Raw genomic sequence first — 20,336 nt, 5'->3', positions numbered from 1 at the left:
TTAATAACTAAAAAGGAAATCGAACAAGGTTAATAGAAAGAAACAATTATAATTGAATCTAACGATACAATTCATTATTAGTTTTATGAAAACAACATTTACTTTTAGTTTATAAAATAAAATTTTTACATAGTTAGAGTTGAAAATTTATTTGATTTTTAATTTTAAATAAATGTACATATAGGCATTTTTTCTTTGAGTACAACAAATAAATTTTTTCATAATATATCCATTTAATGGTCTAAAATACGTAGATTACCAGAAACAATTTTATTCTCTAAAATTGTGCCCGACGGGAGATCGATTCGTTCTCCGTGATTAGCAATAATAATAACCGTTCCTTTAAGCGTTACGCCTTTACCAAAAGTAACATCACCAGACACCGTCAAATGATCCAACTCCAAAAGATCTGGTATAGCTGGAAATCTGGTAAGAAATTCTTTAACCTGCACAAATAATTTCAAAGGAATTATTTAAATGAAAACTGAAATGAACAATAATAAAAATAATAACCTTAGAAAAGTGATTATCCCCTAATTTTATAAGAGGCGTTGTAGGAAACATGCGTTGCGGGCTCATCACTAACGAACCATTACGGAGAGTGTATAAATTACTCATAACAAGCATCAAGTCAGAAGTCTTTTTTACTGGTAAAAATCTACTGCGTGGTACATTTATACCTATAACATAATTATGTCGTTCAAATAATTATATACATGTATAGGGTAACAAATTCAAGCGCGTCTTACCAATACTTCCTTCGAACGATTTCATCGCAGCTCCAACAGCTGTTTCTAGTTGAATTATGTTTAAGCCATTCGAAAAAGTCTTATTGTTGACAATAATCTCCATATTTAAAGAATTTTTTTCAAGCACTCTTTCAATCGCTACAACATGCAATTAAAAAATATATATGTACATCCTAATAATTATTAACCAGTAGTACGATTGGAGAAAATAAATATATACCGCTGAGTTTGATCCATAAATTATTAGTATTGAAAAACTTGAATGTTTTCACAGATTTAAAATCATCTGCATGATCTTTTGGAACTTGTGCGATTTCAAGGAGCCGTAGCTTATCCTCGTATTTAATTAATGTTCCACCCTACGAATGTGTATAAAGATTGATTCATTTGAATAAATAATTAAAAACGTTTCAATTGTATAAAAGTAGAAAGTTTCATTACCTTGACATCGGCCCGCGTTTTGTCGGTGACTTCCATAAGAAATTCAAGAGGTGACGTTTCAGTTTTATCTAATAATAATTTTAGAATTTTGAAATCTACCGTAGCACCCAAATTATCGATGTTCGAAATAAAACAATAATCACGACCCTGTGACAAACAGAATATTTGTTATCTCATTTAGTGGCAATATTATACACTGAAACATACCTCTTTCAAAAATTTTTTCAATAAACCGGAATTTCGGAAACTTTCATAGAAATCTCCATGGCCAGGAGGATACCATCTGTTAATAATATTTATAAATATTTATACATACAACACTTCTGATTGACATGCATCAATTTTATTTTTATCACTGATCTTACGCTTCGATATCATCAGCAATATCACAATGTTTTGCAATTGGAAGTAACGAATCTCTGTTGATACGAGGATAACAACTTTGATTAAACGTATAAATGTCAACGTCTATTCCTTTATATTTCCTGATGATTCTTTGTGTATCGTCATCGGTGTTGAAGGAATCCATCAAAATTAGAGGTACATTTGCATTATAGGTTTTATTCAAGTACTATACAGATAGACAAAAAAAAAATTAGTTAATTCTTTGAATATATTAATGACGTGTAATACTACCAATAATCACCTCAATTTGTTGAACGGTCAGATCAAGAAACGTAAGTCCATTGCGAACTGCTATCACAGACTTTGGTCCATGGCATCCCATACTAGTTCCAAGCCCTCCATTTAGTTTGATAACAATCAATTTATTTAACAGGGCTCTCACCTCTTCTCCTTCCGGCATTGGCAAAGAATTGTAATCTCTTATCTGAAAATGAAAACATTAATTTTATAATTTTTATCATTAAACACAAGGGAGAATAGACAGTTAAGTTGGATGGTAGAATAATAATTGTATAACTGAATCGCATACCGCATCGTCGGGAAGCTTTTGTATGCGATCCCATTCTAACGAGGGTCCTTCTTCTTGCAGAAATCTCTTGAAGAGATGGGTGAATCCTTCGAATTGCCGGTGGACCTCCTCTTTAACTTCTCCTGTAGTAGCTGTTCCCTCGAGTTTCTCCAATTCCCGTTGAAGTTCGATCAGGGCATCCCTCTTGGTTCTTTCACGGAATGCCTGTGTATCTGAGGGACTGCGTTGATGACCGCGTGCCTACGGATTTATTCAGCAACATAGTACAAACATGACAATAAATACCTCTTCCCTTCATAAGTAGCTTGGCTCCGCCATCGCCGCCATCCAATTTTGTAAGATCGTGCATCACCGATTTACGTTTCTTTTTTCTCTTTCTTTCTTTTCAATTCACACCCGATACCGTATAATGTTTGTTCAGAAACAGGGAGCAAAAAGCTAGTATAAATTTCGCTAGAATGTCCTTCTTATTGGAACAGTAATCGATGAAAATGTTTGGATTAGAAATAATTATTTTGTTTTTGATTAGAAATTCTTTTCTTTTACAAATGCAAATCAACAAACGTTTCTTCTTCTTTTTTTCTTTTCGTTCCTTTGCTACTTGTAAAGTTCTATGAAAAGGGAGATGAGATTTATTTAAAAAAAGAAATCTCTCACACGGATCCAAGAAGTAAGAACCTTAAGAAATTTTAAATATATTCATGAATAAGTGATTTGATCCTCGTTCAAGTAATAAAAACTGAGAGAAAGAAAGATGGAAATGTACTAAGAAATATCTATATGTATATATTGTATAGAAGTTATGTTAATAATAGTTACGCAACAAACGAAGTGTGTGTGTAAACTTCAACACTGATAGCAACTAAAATATAATTAATCATTATATAAATTAGAACGTCTGTCTGTACGATTCCAATTAAAGATTAAAATTCTTTACAGTTATCCTCTATGACCCAATCATAGAACCCGAACGTTCCATCTCTACCCTAGATTGAAGTTCACTACATTATTATATAAGTAATTGTTGTGTAATAATTAACGAAAGGGTCAGTTAATTATAAAACGTAAAAATTAATCGCGTTGGAATGTATACGATATCATTAAACTGTTACACAATAACGGAACGGAGAATCTCTATGATATTCATAACAGACAACTATTGATCAGAAATTGTTTACTCAGATGTATCGTATTGCTATTTGTAACAGGATACATGAATATGTAAATAACAAATTTTAAGATAAACTCTGCTCGATATAGAATCTTCAAAGTTTTGAAATTTGAAGACAATGAATTTAAATCAACGTGTCACGGCTCAACGCGTGCGGATCACCAATAAGAAACACACCAATGGAAATAATTAACGCGATTAGAATTGCAAAAAAAAAAAAAAAAAGAAACAATATTAGTTCATAATTAATTGAAAATTACATAAGTAAAAAAGAAAAATTAACATGTGGTCGTAGAAATGATCACGTATAATGACCGTGACATGCACATTCCCATTGGTCTTTTCTTAAATAACGTTAGTCTGATAAAACGTGTGTTGCGAATTGTCGCCAGTGATGTAACCGCGCCTGTTTAATTCTCCTTAACGTGCACTCTTTTGAATCCGAACGAGACAGAAGCCCAGAACGAATGTTTACTTGATGATCGCTCTTCTCTAAAGTGTCCTAAACTTATTAACAAGTTTCCTCTGAACGGAAACGAAAATGAACGAATGAACGAACGATGATTAATAAAAAAGAATTCATATCGCAAGAGTCGCCAAGGGATTAATTTAATCACGTGTGATCAGCATTTCGTTGAATCGAAGCCAAATTAAAAGGACAGTGGAGAACAGTGCTGATCTTTTTGCTCCGCTAACACTTACGTTGAACAAGTAAATTCTGTCAATAATATTCGACAAGGTTTACGCTTTGTCACTGTACGAACGCGAACGAGAGCCAACTAAATGCGACCGCGAGCTTGCGACTCTCGGTTACCACTGAGAAGCGTGTCGTATAGTAAATCGGTGGGTACAAACAGTGAAGTACATTGGTCATTGGTGTAGTTCTAACGAATGAATCGCCTTAGATAACCATTTACAGGAGATTGAGAGAGAGAGAGAGAGAATAAAAGAGAGAAAGAATTGTATTATCAGCATGGCCTTCGAACGGAAGAATTTTTATCATAATGCGCCGGTCAACGTGACTTTGCAACACTAAACTCCACTGTTTCTTTATCAAATGGATTCATAATTGTCTATGATACTTGACGAGGTCGCAGCATCGACATTAGCATGTCTTATCGATACTGAATTTCTAGTTGGAAGATTTTCACTTTACTACTACAAGCAATCTTAACGTACTACACGTCTGGTATTTAAAGGCCTAAAACCTCAGCGCCTAAGGGCCTAACGTCTAAGAGTTAAGACCCAAAACCTAGGAACTGGAATCTGACAATTAAGTCCTAACGGGTATAACGTAAAAAATGAAGGCTCAAGGGCTATGGCCCAACAACATTTAGAGCATAGGATCTACATTTCAGACATCAAAGTCTACAAGATAGATCCTAAAGTCAATAAGGAAATATCATCCACGAGGAACTCCGATCCCAGAAGCAATCTGATGGGATTACACCTGAAAGCAGTTGTAACGCGTGTTGAATATATGAGGAAGAATGAGAAGAGACAGTAAATAAAATATGGCTCATCAAAGTATTATCATCTAGAGGATTGTAAATATGTGTATACTCACTTGAAGACATACGTGAGAGAAATGTCGAGGCGATTATCGAGCAAACGAAACGTATCAATCAACGTGATGACGATTAATGATATCTCTTATCGGATAAGAATGACGGGCGAGAGGCAGATTAGTTCTGAAAAGATGAAATTTCATGATCATGATGTAAAACGTATAACATATTACAACAGACTTAGCCTCTTGATTATTATGACGTTTGAAAATGACTTGTAACTACTGTATAGTAGAATTCGTATAGTAATTTGAATACTACGGTAGTTGTGTACCACCACAACAGTGAGGCGTCCATGATAGATCACGCGATATCGCGTTGACAACATAAGACTATTATTCTTTCTTTGAATACAATCAAGGATTATATTAACAGGCATTAGTACTACTTCAAAACTTGATTTGTTAATAATACTTGTGGTTGAGTATTTAATTGCTGAGAAACGTTACATGATAGTCACCTTATTATTACTATTACCATACCAAAGATCTCTTAACTTTGAAATTAAATAGCTGCGAATGTGTACTGACTTTTGATTTTCGATTTTAGCCGATATCAAATGCAATCAATCGACCGTGTAACGATCAAATAAATGGATCAATTTCTTGCCTTTAAATCAGGGAGGATCGGTGAACATCAGGGTCAATCTCTCGGGACAATGTGTGTCGCAATATTTAAGTGTTGAGGATCGCTCACGCGATATCAAGTGAGCGGTAGTAAGCATTAAGTCAATACAATGTCATATGTGATCACCTTGATGCTTTCACGTCAGTATTTACAATAGTAATAACTGATAAACATACGGTTAAAAATAATATGAATGACTAACAATGTCATGGACTAATAACAGGTTTAAATGTAACAGCTCTTTAAAACTAGCAAATGCTTCTCATCTTTAGGAATTACTAATATTTCAAAATCTTCTAGACTTTACATTTCTTGAAGAGACTGACTCAATGTCCATCCATGCTTTAATCAAATCTTAAAAGATAAAAATCCTCGCATATTCTCGTTCTCTGAATCCACTTATTAAAATCTTATTGCAATTAATGAGCAATAATCATGGAAAGAACCATGCAACGTGCATCATCTCGATGAAATAATTAAAGAAGCGATATGGACGTTTAAAGTTATCATTCCGGGTAATTGGCGAGATAAATGTTGACTCGTAAACCCCTATCGGTAAAAACGTTCTTAGATTTTCCTAAAAGAAATTTTGAAATTAAGCTTGCGACATGGATCGTAAATCCATCGATTAGAATCGAAGATACGTAATGAAATAAGATCCAATTTATTTTGATCAAATCGAAATTGAAATTGATTTAATTACTTACTTACTATATATTTTTGCGAATAAGGTTATCTGAGAGTCAACTCGCTGTAAGCCGTTGACTCATTGCTACGATGTACATATTATGATACAAAGATCTTTGAAATATCTACGTATATTTCTCTCTACCTCATATTCTGTAAAAAAAAAATAAATTTCATACTAAACGAACTTATTTGAATGGTATACATAACATAAAATTAAAATGTTTTCATTTACGTGTTCGTGTCGGTAACAACGATGGATGACATTCAAGACGATTGAAACGAATGCAATATCATCTAAATACATACACAGTAGCGAATATAATGTTACTTACTCTGTAATTAAATTCGTACGTGATGAATCTAAATTAAATAAGATATATATGTTTTATGTTTACAAAAGTATACCCTTTGCAATCTAAGAAAATTTAACCACAGATTATCTCACATTATCTTGCGTAATATATATCTTATAGAATAGAAATGCTGTTCTATTACAAGCGAACAATTAAATTTGTGAAACACTAAGCGTTTTCTACGTATCGTAACTGCAAATATGATCTTTATATTTAAGCGATGAAAACTGACATTTGAAATTGAAACTTTAGGCGCAAATGGAATTTTTCCGCGGTAAATTTGAATAGGGTTTCGATAACTTCGTTGCTTGAATTTATTTTCTATTTTTGCCACGAAGAAAAAACTGTTTAAAGTAGATAAATTTTATCCAATTTACAATTAATAACGATAAGCGAATATTTTAAGAAACGAGTTATATCTCAATAGTCGCTTGACTTTGACAATATCCGTACCAACAAAATTTTAAATGCTTTTAACAAATGTAAATACTTTTAATTTTAGAATTTGTTACGGTATATTCATGACAGTTACAAATAACTTTCTATTCTAGGAATAATATGTATATCTACACATTATACGTAATGTTTCTAATTTGAATTCGTATTTCTAATTCTTATAACACTATATGTAATATTTACATAACTATTTCCATTTTACTGCAAGTAACAAATAAAAGATTTAAAGAAAACGAAAGTACAATACCATTACGGTGACGAAAATTCAAACAAAAAATAAACGTAACAATGACATCCGTCAAACAAAAAAATGTGTAATTGATATTTGCCATAAAAAACACATAACCTCAAAGTATACTAAAAATAAATTTAGCTGTTATAAAGCATATGTTATTAATTATATTTAAGTTAGTACTATTTAGTCGACAATGAAAAGAACGCAAAAAGATATGGATTGAAATAAAAAAACTTCAACGACCTTCACTGTAAAAAACTAATAGTTTCTTAATGTTTAAGGATTATGAAGGGGATAGCAAGTTAGGCGATGCTTTACCTTTCTATCATCTACTTGTAGCATTGTTATAAACTTCTTATTTCACACAGTAGTTTCTTTCTAATGTACGTCTTTTGTAGTGTTGCAAAGGTTACCAAAACATAAAACCACCGCCTTGGATCACGGCCACAGTGTTTGGATCATGCATATATCTATAATGCAGCAGTTGTACTCAATCCGTGGATCCTGATCTTTCCAGGTATATATATACATGTAACACTGATAAATCAAATGAAATGTTTACATAAATTTTACATGATAAAGTTGTAAATATTATAATTATAATACATAAGTGATTACATATTTATGCAAATAATAATCATAATATTAATAAAGGTTTATTTTCAGTCTGTTTTTTAGATAACCTATGAAATAACGGTTGAATGGATAGCAATTTACCAGATTAAAAAATATATTATGTAATTTACTGAAGAGAATCATATACAGAAAGTTTACGAAATTTTTTATTCAATTGTAAACAAAGTAACTTGTGTATTATAAAAATATCATCAATAATGGCGGAACTAGCATCTGACAACAATGTGGATGAATGTCCACTAGCAAAAAAGGCTAAGTTAAACACTGAAAATTCATCTGAAAATACCAAGAGTATACATGAAAATGACGTTACTTTGCCTGCCTTTGATTTAACAAAAGTATTACAAACTAATTGTATGAGGAAACAAATATGGGTTCAAGGCACTTTTGAAGGTTATGACGGGCCGGCTATTATAACACTGGAAAAACAGAATTTTGTAGATGACGAGAAAGCATTAAAAGAATTTTTCTCCAAAGATACAGCCTTTCAGAAACTTTATAGTAATACTATTTATGGAAATTATGAATGCTTTCCAGCCAAGAAATATACTGGTATGTTTACATTGGCATTTAACCTTTCTTCGTTTTCTCTTTGTTTAATTATAACACATATTTATGTTATTAAAGGTATAAATGCAATGGTAATACATCCTGCTACATCAAAACATATAGATAAGTTTACAAAAAAAGAATTATACATGATAGATGAGACATATGAACTTTATCAAAAAATTACTCTCCCATACATAGAATCAAGTAGTTTTTCTACAGAGGTACATGATTGAATTCAAAATAATTTGTTTCAATTTCCTAAATGAATGTCCACTTTTACTAAATGTTTTATTTTGTTTAGTGGATACACAATATTTTAGAACACAAGGCAGAACAGGATAAAATAGTTTATGAGGATAGAAATGAAAAAACTGGATTTGTATTAGTAAATGATTTGAAATGGGATGGACAACTAAACACGTTAAAATTAATAGCACTCCCGTTACAAAAAATTAAATCGATAAGAGAACTAAATGCATCTCATCTTCCGCTATTGAAAAATATAAGAGATGCTGGAATAGCTGCAATTGCTAAAAAATTTAAATTATCCGCTTCTCAACTTAGAATATATTTACATTATCAACCGTCGTACTATTATCTGCACGTTCATTTTGCATATCTTATGTATGATGCACCAGGTAGATTTAACATATCTTCTAATTATAATGTAGATTGTTTTCGGAAGTCTTGTAACATCTTCATATTTTATTTTTGTAGGTATATTCGTAGAAAAAGCGCATCTTTTATCTATGGTTATAAGAAATATCGAGCTAATGTCCGACTATTATACAAAAGCTGTGCTTTCTTACGTAGTTGCCGAAGGTGATGCTCTGTATATTAAATACAAGGAAGAAGGAGCTATAACTGAACTAAACTCTAAAACCACCGAAGTTTAAAAATAGTGCATTTAGCTTGTGAACAAAAATGTATACATTCAAAAATAGGGGACAAAGAACATTATTGTATGGAATTAATGTTGTGACGGTAAACTATTACAGTTACATAATACATCATTTGCATGTAAATAGTTTCTTCTTGTACATCGTCACGAATTAAGAAAATCATATAAATAGCATAAATTATTTATGTTCATTCATTTTATAAATCAATTAAATAGAAAATACTGCCCTTACACTGCTTTTGTATTCAATTTTAAAAGTCATTTACAATAACACGAATTTTTTATATACAGAAGTTTCTAATAGGTAGAGAAGAGAATATTTTGATAGTAATTAAGTAAAAATATATATATGATAATACACATAATTGGGCGAGGTAGAAAATTGACGAAGTAAGGAACGACGATTATATGTACACGTGACAATTTAATTATATTAATTGTAATATATAAATTATACACGTGTCATTTTACAATATTTATTTTAATAAATATTTCTATCGTATAAATGGTGGTACACAGTACACAATGAAGAGTCATTAAGTACTAATACCGAAGAAGTACCTAGTTTCTTTCCTTTTGTTCAAAATTTTACAGCGTAAAAGGAAAGTGTAGAATTATTTACAAAAAATGTAACAAGATTGGGATAGTAGCTTTGTTGTTTTTTTTTTTATACATACTAAAATATCATATTTTATTATGTGTGAAAATATTATGAAACATTTAAGTTAATTATTTTTTTTGTATACGAACGATTATTCAAAGTCGTAATTCACTGTGCTGCAATTAAAATTATAAATTACTGGGTCGACGTTCTTTCCAGGCTTCATGGAGTACAATGTGAACAGAATTAAAAGAAAACTGAAACAGAGTTATTCTCAATCAAACAAACAGTTTGGAACAATGGTTCAACAACCAATATAAAAACATATTTAATCCTTTCATCGTGGCAAACTTCTACTATAATAAGCTCAAGCCTGCCTGATCAGAGAAATAGCTTACAGTCGTCAAAGATTATTAATTTGAAAGAAAATGAAAAATTGTATCGATTGAGCAGTCGACAACAACATGTACATAGAAGAATCTCTTGTAATATGTCTCGTATACCATCGGGTTTGTAATGATCACGACAAATACGGAAATAATGAACATCCATGTATGTAGTTACAAGCATACGTATTAAGAATGTGTTCATTGTCTGTATGAAATTAAGTTTCGCTGTTAGAACAAGGTTTTTTTTCTTTTGTAAGTTCAATGAAAATTTCTTCTTCCATTGTTTCGCTTAAATAAATATTAAAAATTCGGTTATTCTTAACAAGCTATGCACATTTACAAGGACTAGACGAGTACTTTACACCAACTAAAAAATTGGAAAGTTGACGAATGAATCGCGTGACAAATGTTAAAAAAAATGAGATTATTTTATAATACTTATACTTAAGCAGAGAAGGACATTTGCGTGCATAGTCAGTACATTATCAGACAAAAAGTATAGTTTAGCGTGATTCGTATACTGTTTCACTTCCAACATTTCCTTAACGCATAATAAAACAGAAAAAGATTGATTAAATACGTGGATTGTTCAGTGTCAGCTTTTATAAAATATTGAGTTACAGATCAATGTTTGAAAATCATTTATCAAAGAGTTATACGCTTCTATTTGGTAACGAAACTATTCGTTTAAATTTCGTAGCTCTATTTTGGAAGCAAATCCAGTATTATACTAATATTGTATAACATCCATGACTTCATTTGTGCGATTATAGTAAGTATAAGAGCTTATCAGTTCTTGATCTTGTTTAAGAAACTACAAAATTCAAATATAACTCTTTAATAAACAACTTTTTTTTAACAAAAATTCATTCATTTGTGTATTTTCAAGTTCACCTACTTAATTTTTACCGCAATAACAGTTATTAAAAATATCGCACATCTTTCTTTCATAAATGAAGATAGAATATTTTATTTCACAAATGAGAAATCAAGAGACAATTTCGAAGTTTGTTTGTTTTCTTAACAATCGTTAAAACAAAGAAAAGATAACTTAGAACAGATATAAGTACTTCTTTTTTATTTGCCGCGTCTCTTAATAAACTCGTATCAATTTATTGTGACAAAAATCATATAATACAAAAAAAAGAAAAATACAATAATACATTATGTGCATATACAAGTACATATTCTGCTGTCATTTATAAGTACTCGTTTAAATTACAATTTAGCTCTAAAATGTTTCAAGCTTAACGAATTTGATACTGTTTATGTTCATGTCTGAATTTAATTATACACAGATATAAAACATACCGAAAAATAAATCCAAACACAAGCCATTTTATAATAAAAAAGCACATTTAGTCTTAATAAGAATACACACAACCGATAGATCATTTGTTATTTTGTGAAAAAAAGTTATGTACACTATTACATATACATTCCTGGGATATGGTTATCAAAATATAATAAACATCTTGCATCGTTACACTTGTTCATTGTTTCATTGTCAGCTTGTTACATTGTCCTGTATATTTTTTTTATTATCAATGAACGTACAGAAATATATTAACAAGAATGATTATGTGCATTAATGTGTTAAAAAAAAAGTGACCCTATTTATTCATTTTTCTTCTTAAAGGATGTTACAATGCATAACATCATTAACTAAATTTTAAGTTTCAAAATAAAAAAACAAAATCATAGCATAGTCCTTATTGAAATAAATTTTCTATTCATAAGGAAGTTGTAACATCCAATTAAAATCCTTTAATCGAAGCAGACACTAGTGTAACAATAAGCAATAATCATTATTGTCGTCAAAGTATGCTTGAAATAATATAACTGAAATGGTTAACGACAAGCTCGATATTGTGAAACATGTTTGTTACAAGTATGAAAAGCGCTTTTTCATGAAATTTAATAATTCTATTGTGAAACATAAATGATGTTCTTATGAGCAATTAAATACACGTGTACATGCTAGAACAGTTAAGTGAACATATATGCGCAAGTGTTTGTGTATGCCTACAATATATCACATTAACTCAATGTAAACGATATTAATTAATTAAATAGCAAGAGTCTGTTTGTTCATGAAACCAGCCTTATAGTGGAATCAAATCCATGATAAGTATATTAGCCGCGAATACTATAACATTCTCTGATCAGGTACTTAACGTGCATATGTTAATGTGATGCATTGAAAAAAAAAAAAAAATATATATATGTATGTATTCTAAGACGATTCCGTCTTGGATAATCTTTCGGCATTTTCCTATTTAAATTAACTCATTTATGTTTTGCATTTCAAATACTAAATAATGGGTGAAATTTTGTTTGCTTAGTCTATCCAGTCTATCACTTCTTGAAAATTTTAATAGACAGAAATTTGCAAGACATTTTAGAGCACCACAATCATAAATGAGTTAAAGAAAACAAGTTTTCTTTAAATAAATTAAATTAACAATACGTGTACAATGCTTTGACTATGCTACGCAAGTGTCCAAACAATTTTAGTACAAGTAATTTTATGCATTTGATCTATTTTAAGTAATTATTTACACTGTTTTGTTACATTAAAAGGGTTTATGCACATAATGATTCAAGTTGATATAGATGAAAATTCAATGAATCTTAACTAAAAGAAAATTAATCTTAAAGATGAAACTAATTGTCACACTGGTTGAACAATAATCAACAAGGGAACAGTAAATAGCGTATAGATGAGATAAACTATTTTGTTTCTTTTGTAAAAGTGATGTCAAGATACAATAACATATCGAAGTAAGCACATTATTCTTCAATAGTTTAATTGCTAACATCAGTGAATTATTAAAGAATAATAATTAAAAAAATATCAGTACTGTTTATATCATAGAACAGAAAATGAAGTATAGATTTTTTCAAAATTACACGACTTTTGTATCGATATGCTTTTCACTTTTTAAGCAAAAATTACTATCTTTTACTTATAATTGCCTATTATTTAAAATAAAAAAGAAAAAAGCAACTTTTTATACAAATGTTAATTCAGTCAATTTGTAGCTCTTAACGGCAATTTATCTAGATATTTAAATAAAATAACTTTTTCAAATACAATTATCGTGTAAATTGAAAAATATTCTTAAAATATTTATTGTGCATCAAATATTTTGCAATTACACTTAATACGTGGATCATCCAAGAAACATGAAATCAATTAGTAAATTAACAATGTAATGAATATCAAACGACTTTTGAAAACTAAAGACATTAATAAATGAACGCAAGTAAATAGTTGTTATTGCTTTTTTATATAAGGGTAGAAATATCAAATGAATATTAGATATCTAATAAATATTTGTGCTTATAGAAATTCATTTGACTAGTTGGTCATGATCCACTATGCTATGAATAAATTGTCATGACAGTGCCTTATATATACAATCATGGAAGAATGATTCTTACGATATCAACCAGTCGTTAATTGTTCATTGAAGCAAGCAGGTACTGGCTTTCTTGCGGATCAAAAGCATATGTAAAAATGATTTTATATTAGAGATCGTTTATGTGTAATGCCATTTTCTTTCTCTTCCTTTTTTCAATTATTTCCTGCATAAAATTAATTTACTAGGAATTTTATAAAGGAACAACATAATAATATATAGCTATACAGAATTAATATTTAACTTTTTGCAAGTTTATTGCAAAACTAATTGAAAAATGAATTTTGATACTTTTCAAGCAAATATTCCAATGCTAAACTCAAATAAGAATCAATTAAATCTCGCTTGAAAATTCATTCTTACTATATGTACATATTTAATTATTAAATACATCTTAAAATTTATATATATATATATAAAAAAGAGAAAATCAATTCAAAGCTAGAAATTGAAAAAAAAGTATAGTATACAAAAAATAGTATAAAAGTAATATTAGAAACTATATACTATGTACTTCTGATAATAGTTTTAGTAAATTATATCATCACTGATCGATACAATGAAAAGTATCATATTTTATAAAAGGAACATGTATTAAATGTGTAAAAGGAAGACGTTTTCAGGCAAAATTTTAGAAAGATATAACTAGGATGTTTAACAAAATATTATGCAATTCGATTACTAATAACACCATTAACAATTAATCAAACTTTTCAATTTTAACTTTTTTGTAATTTAAAAGAAAAAAATTACCGAACTGCATAAAATTAATAATAAGTTATTTCACGTCTTGATATCCATTTCACGAGTCAAAATCTTGAGTGTAAAATAGATACATCCTTTTTCTTTTTTTACCAATTAATACATCTAACTTAAAATTTCTACAATTTTCTATCTATCATCATATTAAACACTGTACATGTTTGAAAAACTATTACGAAATATTAACACTTATTTCATACCGTTCGAAAGCCAATACACAATTGAACTACGAAACTAAAAAACATTAAAGACATTTAAAAATATAAAAAACGTAGAGAAATGAAAGAGAGAGAGTGTGTGTGTATGTGTGAGAGAGAGTATTGATGCAATAATGAACATTTAAAATGAATTTGGCGTCTTGACATTCACATCAATCATTTCGAATGATGAACGGCAGGTTTTTCAATGTATATTAATGGCTGGTTCTGGATGATCACATGACTTAAATTGGCTTCATTTGCCAAAGACATTAAATACAGTTTGTATGCTGGACTAGCTTCGGATTACGACTTGAGTAAGATTTCTTTTTCTCCATAGCAAGTCGTCAATAGATTTAGGCGTATGCTGTAGGAGGATCGCGTACAGATTAAAATCTTTGATTTTTAACCTTTCTAATTAATAATAGATATGCTTCTACTCACTTATTGTTCCAATGTACATTATTTCACTTGTTGTATGTGTAAAGATTGTGTTGTGAAAATTCATGTACATCGAACACTATAAAAAATTAGTAAAATATATGTATAGTTTCAGTTAATTACACATTTCTTTTTTTCTTTATAAATCACATTTAGTGATACCGAATGTCATTTATCACATTACAATCTATATAGAAGTATTAAATTTAATTTAAAACTTAATTACTGATAACAAGTATATTCTGCACGACATTGTTCACTTCAGTTTGTTGTCCTAATACTTTTTAACAAAAAACGCCAACACGTTAAAGAAGATATCTGTTAGATCAACCTACAGCATGTTTAATGGAACGTAACTAACTATGAAATACTCTTAAACTCAATGTTAATCACGTCCCAGGGTTATACGTAGTTAATAACGTTGTATTACTTCACGTGACAAGTACAATGTAAAACATGTTTCTAGAAGCCTCTCATGGAAGACCTTACAAAGGATCTTTCTTGTCAAACTTATTTTTGCAGCAAAAGAAAACAGAAATATACACAAGTATTAGAATTAAATTTTGAGAGAACCAAATTACTTTATAAGTTTTAAGCATTTTATAATCGGAAAATTTGTGTTGTAACAAAGTAATATGTAATATTAAAAGTGGTATTTCAACTTCCATTGAGAAACAGACTGAAACATGTTCATGTAATATATACCGAATTTTTGTAAAGCCTTAATGTGGCCACAATTGTAGTTGTTCAAGCTTCGGTAGATGCTATTAAGGAATTCTTAGGTGTATATGCTGTCGCATTTGGATCCAAGTTCGACACTGTACACCCTGGACAGGGACTTTCGTTTGAACGTATTTTTGTACCTGTAACTCGTACTTCGTTACTTAACCGAAGTTTAGATGTCGCACAGGTTGGCGCAGGTCCAAATGTATCTTGTGGCATCACAGCTAAATCTTGGGCTATTTTTGTTTTTAGCATTTCAATTTCCTTCTCTTGAGATCTAATTAAACCTGATTCAATACAAAATGTATCAATTATGTCTTATATATATATATATATATGTTATAAAATTTCAGACTGCAAATACAACATAATCCTTCGTATCTCTTATAATAACATATTTATCATAATAAACATAATCAATTACCAATACACAATGAAACATTAACGACTGCAAACAATTGTACTTACTTTCTCTTATTTCTAATTGTCGCTTAGCTTCGCCAAGTGCAGAGAATAAATCGAGTTTTATTCGCGTTTCTGCACTTAAACTGTCTTCTAAATGAGCAGTTTTATCTTGTAGCACGTTAAGTGCGCCAAGTAAAATTTCCGATTCTTTATGATTTTCTTTACAACGAGTTACATCTTTTTCTAGCACGATACACCTAGTTTCAAGGATCAATTTTTCATGAAATTCATAGCATAAAAAATCATATATACATGTATCCTGAAAATATTGACAGACGTATAAAATTCTTACCTTTCCTCTTTCGTTTTAAGCTCTCGTCGCAGATTCTTGAGATCTTGTTCCATTTGTGATCTCCGAGTTTTACACGTATCTGTACATTCTTGTCTAATTAGTGGCGGGGGAGGTGGTGGAATCGCAGAACGTGCTTCTTCCGCTGCCCTTCGCGCCCGTCTTTCGGAAACTAAAGACGCTTCGCAAGCGGTACGTTGTTTCCGTTCTTCTGCGATACGTTTCTCCAACGATGACATTGTTTGTTTATCTAATTGACGAGCTGTTACCAATCCGTGTAACCTATTTTTCAATAAATAAGAAACTATATATTTTTCCAATACCAATTTATCCAGCTATAAATACATTAAAATGATATTAAGTACACACATACTTGCTTTGTAACTGATCGTTATCATGTTGAAGCTGCTGTATATCACCCTTAGCTTGACGTTCCCCATTTTGTAAAGTATTTATCTGAGAACGAAGTTCCTGTTCTAATTGTCGACTGGATTGTAGATCCGATTTCAAACGTTTTATGTCTGCCTCGAGCCTGCGACACATCAGTAACCTATTTAAACGATATTACATTACACCAAAGAAAAATTTGATTATATAGTTGCTAACTGTAAATTTTCTTTCATTTGGGATCAAAGTGATAATAAAAATAAATTAAATAACATACACATAATACATAATTGATGTTTAATCGAATTTCAGGTAATTTTAATATATTGGAAATAAATATAAGTAATGTACCTTTGACAATAATCATCTTGCTGTTTTTGTTGTTCAGTTATGTTATCGACTGTAGATTTCATCTGTCGAGTTTTACGTTCTCGTTGCGTATTAACAGTGGACGACGGTTCCCGGTTCTCCTTTATATTGTTCCATTTTCCGGCTACCGAACCATTAGTCTGTGATTTCATTGTAGCGTGTCCGCAACTTCCACTCTTAATGAATTTGTCTTTTTCTACTTCGTTCGCATCAAAATCATTTACTGATCTGCATTTTACAGTTGGAATATTAGTTAATATCTTAATACATAGATCCGGTCAGTTTCAAAACAATGTTTTTTCAAATATTACTTTATTCGAAAATTATAACTATAAGAAGCAAGTAATAATGTGACGTTAACATAAAATTAGTAAAAATAATGTAAAAAAAAAACCACGTGATAAACGATATTATTATTTTAAACTATTTCTGTTGTTTCTTTATATCTCAAATAATATCTACAATAAATAAGAAATTAAAGTGATAATCTGAGATCACCATATATAACCTACCCGATTCTTTCAATGAACTGTATATCACTCTGAGCAATTGTATTTCCATTTGTATGTATAAACCTTTTATCATTTTTCTCTGATTGAGACACATTTGTTACATTATGCTTATTATGTTGTTCCTCTTGTTTTTCACCTTTATCTAACGATTTTCTGTGATTATTTTTTGTCGTAACATTTTGGTTCTGCGGTGTAATTTGTGAACCTATATGTAAATTACCATTTTGTACACCCGTTTCCACAGAATTATTATTGTTTCCTACAATATATTCACGTGTTAAATTATCAGATATCTTTTTTTTGCATTATTGTATCTAGATATATGAATAATAGTAAAATTTGAAAATAAATACAAACTACCTCTACTTTTCTCAGGGCTTGGATTGCACTGCGAATTTAATTTATTAGACTGTGTTTTAACGTGTTGTTCTAACGATGTAGTAATATGTGTTTGCGATTGAACTTGCTGAATCGGTTGCATCGTAGTAGAGGTTTGTTGCTCTAAAGGCAGTGCTTGCTGCAACAATTGTAGATAGAATTCGTTTTCTTTTGCTACATCTTTCTGTTTTCTCTGGCAAAAGAAAAACAAACATTTCCATATACAGAAACTGTAGAATATTTTTAAAAATGTACATATTATGTATCTACCACAAATTTACCTGTCTCATTCTGTAGCCAATGTAGCTTTTAAAACCAAAACCTAATGTAACTACAGGATAACCGATGCTGAAAGAAACGAATTTTCACTTGGTATAATTTAGCTCTGTTCTTTATATCAATAAAAAATATATACCAATGCGCTGCAAACGGCCGACAGAGATCCAAATGAAAAGGCATATGTCGTAAATCTCTTAATCGAACTGCTGCTTCTATATATAGAAATAGTAACCATAGCATCACAGTTGGTAGGCACACACCTTTATCTGTTAAGGTATACATCAATAATTTATATTATTTATAATTATAATTTATAAAAATATTTCAAATAAATGATTTGTATTTACCTGTGTGCCAAACATATTGTACCCAAACATAAGTGCTGGCAGCAAAAAACAACCAATGTACTGGTATGAAAAAGAAGCAAATCATATCTGATGTAAGTGCGATACAAATAAAAAACACAGAGAAGGCCTGAAAATACATTAATTTGTTTTATTACAATGGTTATTCTGTTCTATTCTACTTCAAAAAGTAACTTATACAATACTTACCAAGCCTTGATATTTAAAAGAATCGTAAACGCTTCTCAGAAGTAGCCAAAATGGCCACAAGAATTCAAAACGGAATTCTAAAATGAAGTCTGCCAAAATTACCATGGCCCATAGCAGAAGAAATTTTAGATAAAGCAAAGTACTGAAATAAAACATTTATTCTGTTATTATTTTATTTCAATAGTAGGAACATGTGTATCGTTACATCTTAAGAAATGCTAGAAATCAATGATAACTGCAACTGCAACTACAGAGCATATTAAATTATTTCACACCTGTTTTATCATAATACGTATCTACTTTTAAATTCTAAACAACATATTGAAATGTTTTAAAAAACATAGTACTTGAAATAAAGTAAAAATTATAATTATAATCTATATATTAATTACATCTTAAGTGTGCAATTATATTGTGTAAAGTGATAGCAACTAAAAGTAGTAAATAAATATAAATTTATAAGAAATTTTTGTAACGGTTACATGTGAAGAGTATATAATGGTAACATTGTGTAACAAGTAATAAGACATAACGTAAGTTGTACAACATCTAAGGTAAGAGTTAATTCAATAAACGTATTTTGTAAGAAAACAGACACACATGGTCAAGGTTTTGGCAAATGTCAAGTTATATCACACAGCTTCTGGAAAGCGGTCAATCGTGTATTGATACATTGCACCGTGAAGGCTTTATGAATATCTTAAATTAGAAAACGTACAGATGTTCAATTGATCGAATGAAAATACATGAAAGAGAGATCTGTTAGATTTTTGGTTATTTTTAAAATTAATCATTCCAAATGAGAAGACATATGGCGGCCAAAATTTACCTTCCGTAGATTCCCTCGGTGAGCTTGTTGCGTTTCAAGGGCCTCCGAAGCTTACCGCACTCGACATTTCTTCTCTTCATATTCCTTGACACTTTCACCACGACCAAGTAAACGTTATTTGCGGCAAGCAACAGAACCGAAAAAACAGCAATTCTTCAGTGAAGTCGTGAAAAAATCCACTGTCTCGCGCGCGACTTCTATCAGTCTCTTTTGTTGTCATTCGTCTGTGGACAGATTCGAGGTTTTACAGCGGTTTACCAAGCAGCTGATTGGTCCATTGTGAGACATGGCGCTAATCAGTAAGAAAAATCACCTGCTGGAATCTTTATACCTTGATGCTCCTTCAGATTTAACGGACACGTTCATTTGTAGTTTTCAGTACATAAATCATTCGTTACAAACTATGCGAGAATTTTTCAACGA

At 30.3% G+C, this 20,336-nt stretch overlaps 3 protein-coding genes across 13 annotated transcripts; 1 reads left to right on the top strand and 2 right to left on the bottom strand.

Moving 5' to 3' along the window:
- Window positions 1–52: 52 nt before the first annotated feature.
- On the bottom strand, window positions 53–7,663 carry LOC114872242 (UTP--glucose-1-phosphate uridylyltransferase). Of its 6 annotated transcripts, none has more exons than XM_029179266.2 (11): window positions 3,998–4,339; window positions 2,410–2,802; window positions 2,125–2,336; window positions 1,837–2,019; window positions 1,556–1,761; window positions 1,398–1,473; window positions 1,191–1,337; window positions 970–1,108; window positions 750–887; window positions 514–680; window positions 53–446 (listed from the first exon to the last, which is right to left on the bottom strand). In XM_029179266.2, the coding sequence occupies exons 2-11, from the start codon at window positions 2,471–2,473 to the stop codon at window positions 234–236; spliced, it is 1,545 nt and encodes a 514-aa protein (XP_029035099.1). In that variant the 5' UTR covers window positions 2,474–2,802; window positions 3,998–4,339; the 3' UTR covers window positions 53–233. The 6 variants fall into 6 exon arrangements, with proteins under 6 accessions (XP_029035099.1, XP_029035100.1, XP_029035102.1 ...); XM_029179267.2 differs by having other exon boundaries at window positions 2,410–2,735; XM_029179269.2 differs by having other exon boundaries at window positions 2,410–2,590.
- Window positions 7,653–11,168, top strand: LOC114872246 (m7GpppX diphosphatase). 3 transcript variants are annotated; one of them, XR_003788740.2, is made up of 6 exons: window positions 7,653–7,741; window positions 7,891–8,412; window positions 8,488–8,633; window positions 8,714–9,050; window positions 9,130–9,396; window positions 10,134–11,168. XR_003788740.2 is itself a non-coding variant. In XM_029179277.2 (5 exons), the coding sequence occupies exons 2-5, from the start codon at window positions 8,058–8,060 to the stop codon at window positions 9,306–9,308; spliced, it is 1,017 nt and encodes a 338-aa protein (XP_029035110.1). In that variant the 5' UTR covers window positions 7,653–7,741; window positions 7,891–8,057; the 3' UTR covers window positions 9,309–9,508. The 3 variants fall into 3 exon arrangements, 2 of the variants coding, with proteins under 2 accessions (XP_029035110.1, XP_046145158.1); XM_029179277.2 differs by lacking the exon at window positions 10,134–11,168 and having other exon boundaries at window positions 9,130–9,508; XM_046289202.1 differs by lacking the exon at window positions 10,134–11,168 and having other exon boundaries at window positions 7,724–7,808; window positions 9,130–9,508.
- LOC114872241 (macoilin-1-like) lies at window positions 9,300–20,330 on the bottom strand. 4 transcript variants are annotated; one of them, XM_029179262.2, is made up of 13 exons: window positions 20,245–20,330; window positions 19,914–20,137; window positions 19,085–19,226; window positions 18,878–19,004; window positions 18,667–18,796; window positions 18,533–18,599; window positions 18,231–18,444; window positions 17,874–18,132; window positions 17,344–17,589; window positions 16,979–17,155; window positions 16,609–16,887; window positions 16,320–16,513; window positions 9,300–16,138 (listed from the first exon to the last, which is right to left on the bottom strand). In XM_029179262.2, the coding sequence occupies exons 2-13, from the start codon at window positions 19,991–19,993 to the stop codon at window positions 15,876–15,878; spliced, it is 2,178 nt and encodes a 725-aa protein (XP_029035095.1). In that variant the 5' UTR covers window positions 19,994–20,137; window positions 20,245–20,330; the 3' UTR covers window positions 9,300–15,875. The 4 variants fall into 4 exon arrangements, with proteins under 4 accessions (XP_029035095.1, XP_029035094.1, XP_029035097.1 ...); XM_029179261.2 differs by having other exon boundaries at window positions 20,227–20,314; XM_029179264.2 differs by having other exon boundaries at window positions 16,979–17,137; window positions 20,227–20,314.
- Window positions 20,331–20,336: the final 6 nt, after the last annotated feature.

This window comes from Osmia bicornis, chromosome 16 (assembly GCF_907164935.1).
Source record: "Osmia bicornis bicornis chromosome 16, iOsmBic2.1, whole genome shotgun sequence".
Lineage (NCBI taxonomy): Eukaryota > Metazoa > Arthropoda > Insecta > Hymenoptera > Megachilidae > Osmia > Osmia bicornis.
This window is presented reverse-complemented; position numbering and strand designations above follow the sequence as displayed.

Bases quoted from the DNA above. Each gene is read 5' to 3' on its own strand.
- LOC114872246 (XM_029179277.2), top strand. From the start codon at position 8,058: ATGGCGGAACTAGCATCTGACAACAATGTGGATGAATGTCCACTAGCA. The intron at 8,413-8,487 runs GTATGTTTACAT...ATGTTATTAAAG, and splicing joins TCCAGCCAAGAAATATACTG to GTATAAATGCAATGGTAATA. The intron at 8,634-8,713 runs GTACATGATTGA...TATTTTGTTTAG, and splicing joins CAAGTAGTTTTTCTACAGAG to TGGATACACAATATTTTAGA.
- LOC114872241 (XM_029179262.2), bottom strand. From the start codon at position 19,993: ATGAAGAGAAGAAATGTCGAGTGCGGTAAGCTTCGGAGGCCCTTGAAA. The intron at 17,590-17,873 runs GTAGGTTATATA...TGTAAAATGCAG, and splicing joins CAGTTCATTGAAAGAATCGG to ATCAGTAAATGATTTTGATG. The intron at 17,156-17,343 runs GTACATTACTTA...TCGTTTAAATAG, and splicing joins CAAGATGATTATTGTCAAAG to GTTACTGATGTGTCGCAGGC.
- LOC114872242 (XM_029179266.2), bottom strand. From the start codon at position 2,473: ATGCACGATCTTACAAAATTGGATGGCGGCGATGGCGGAGCCAAGCTA. The intron at 2,337-2,409 runs GTATTTATTGTC...GCAGTCCCTCAG, and splicing joins GCTACTTATGAAGGGAAGAG to ATACACAGGCATTCCGTGAA. The intron at 1,762-1,836 runs GTGATTATTGGT...CTATCTGTATAG, and splicing joins TGACCGTTCAACAAATTGAG to TACTTGAATAAAACCTATAA.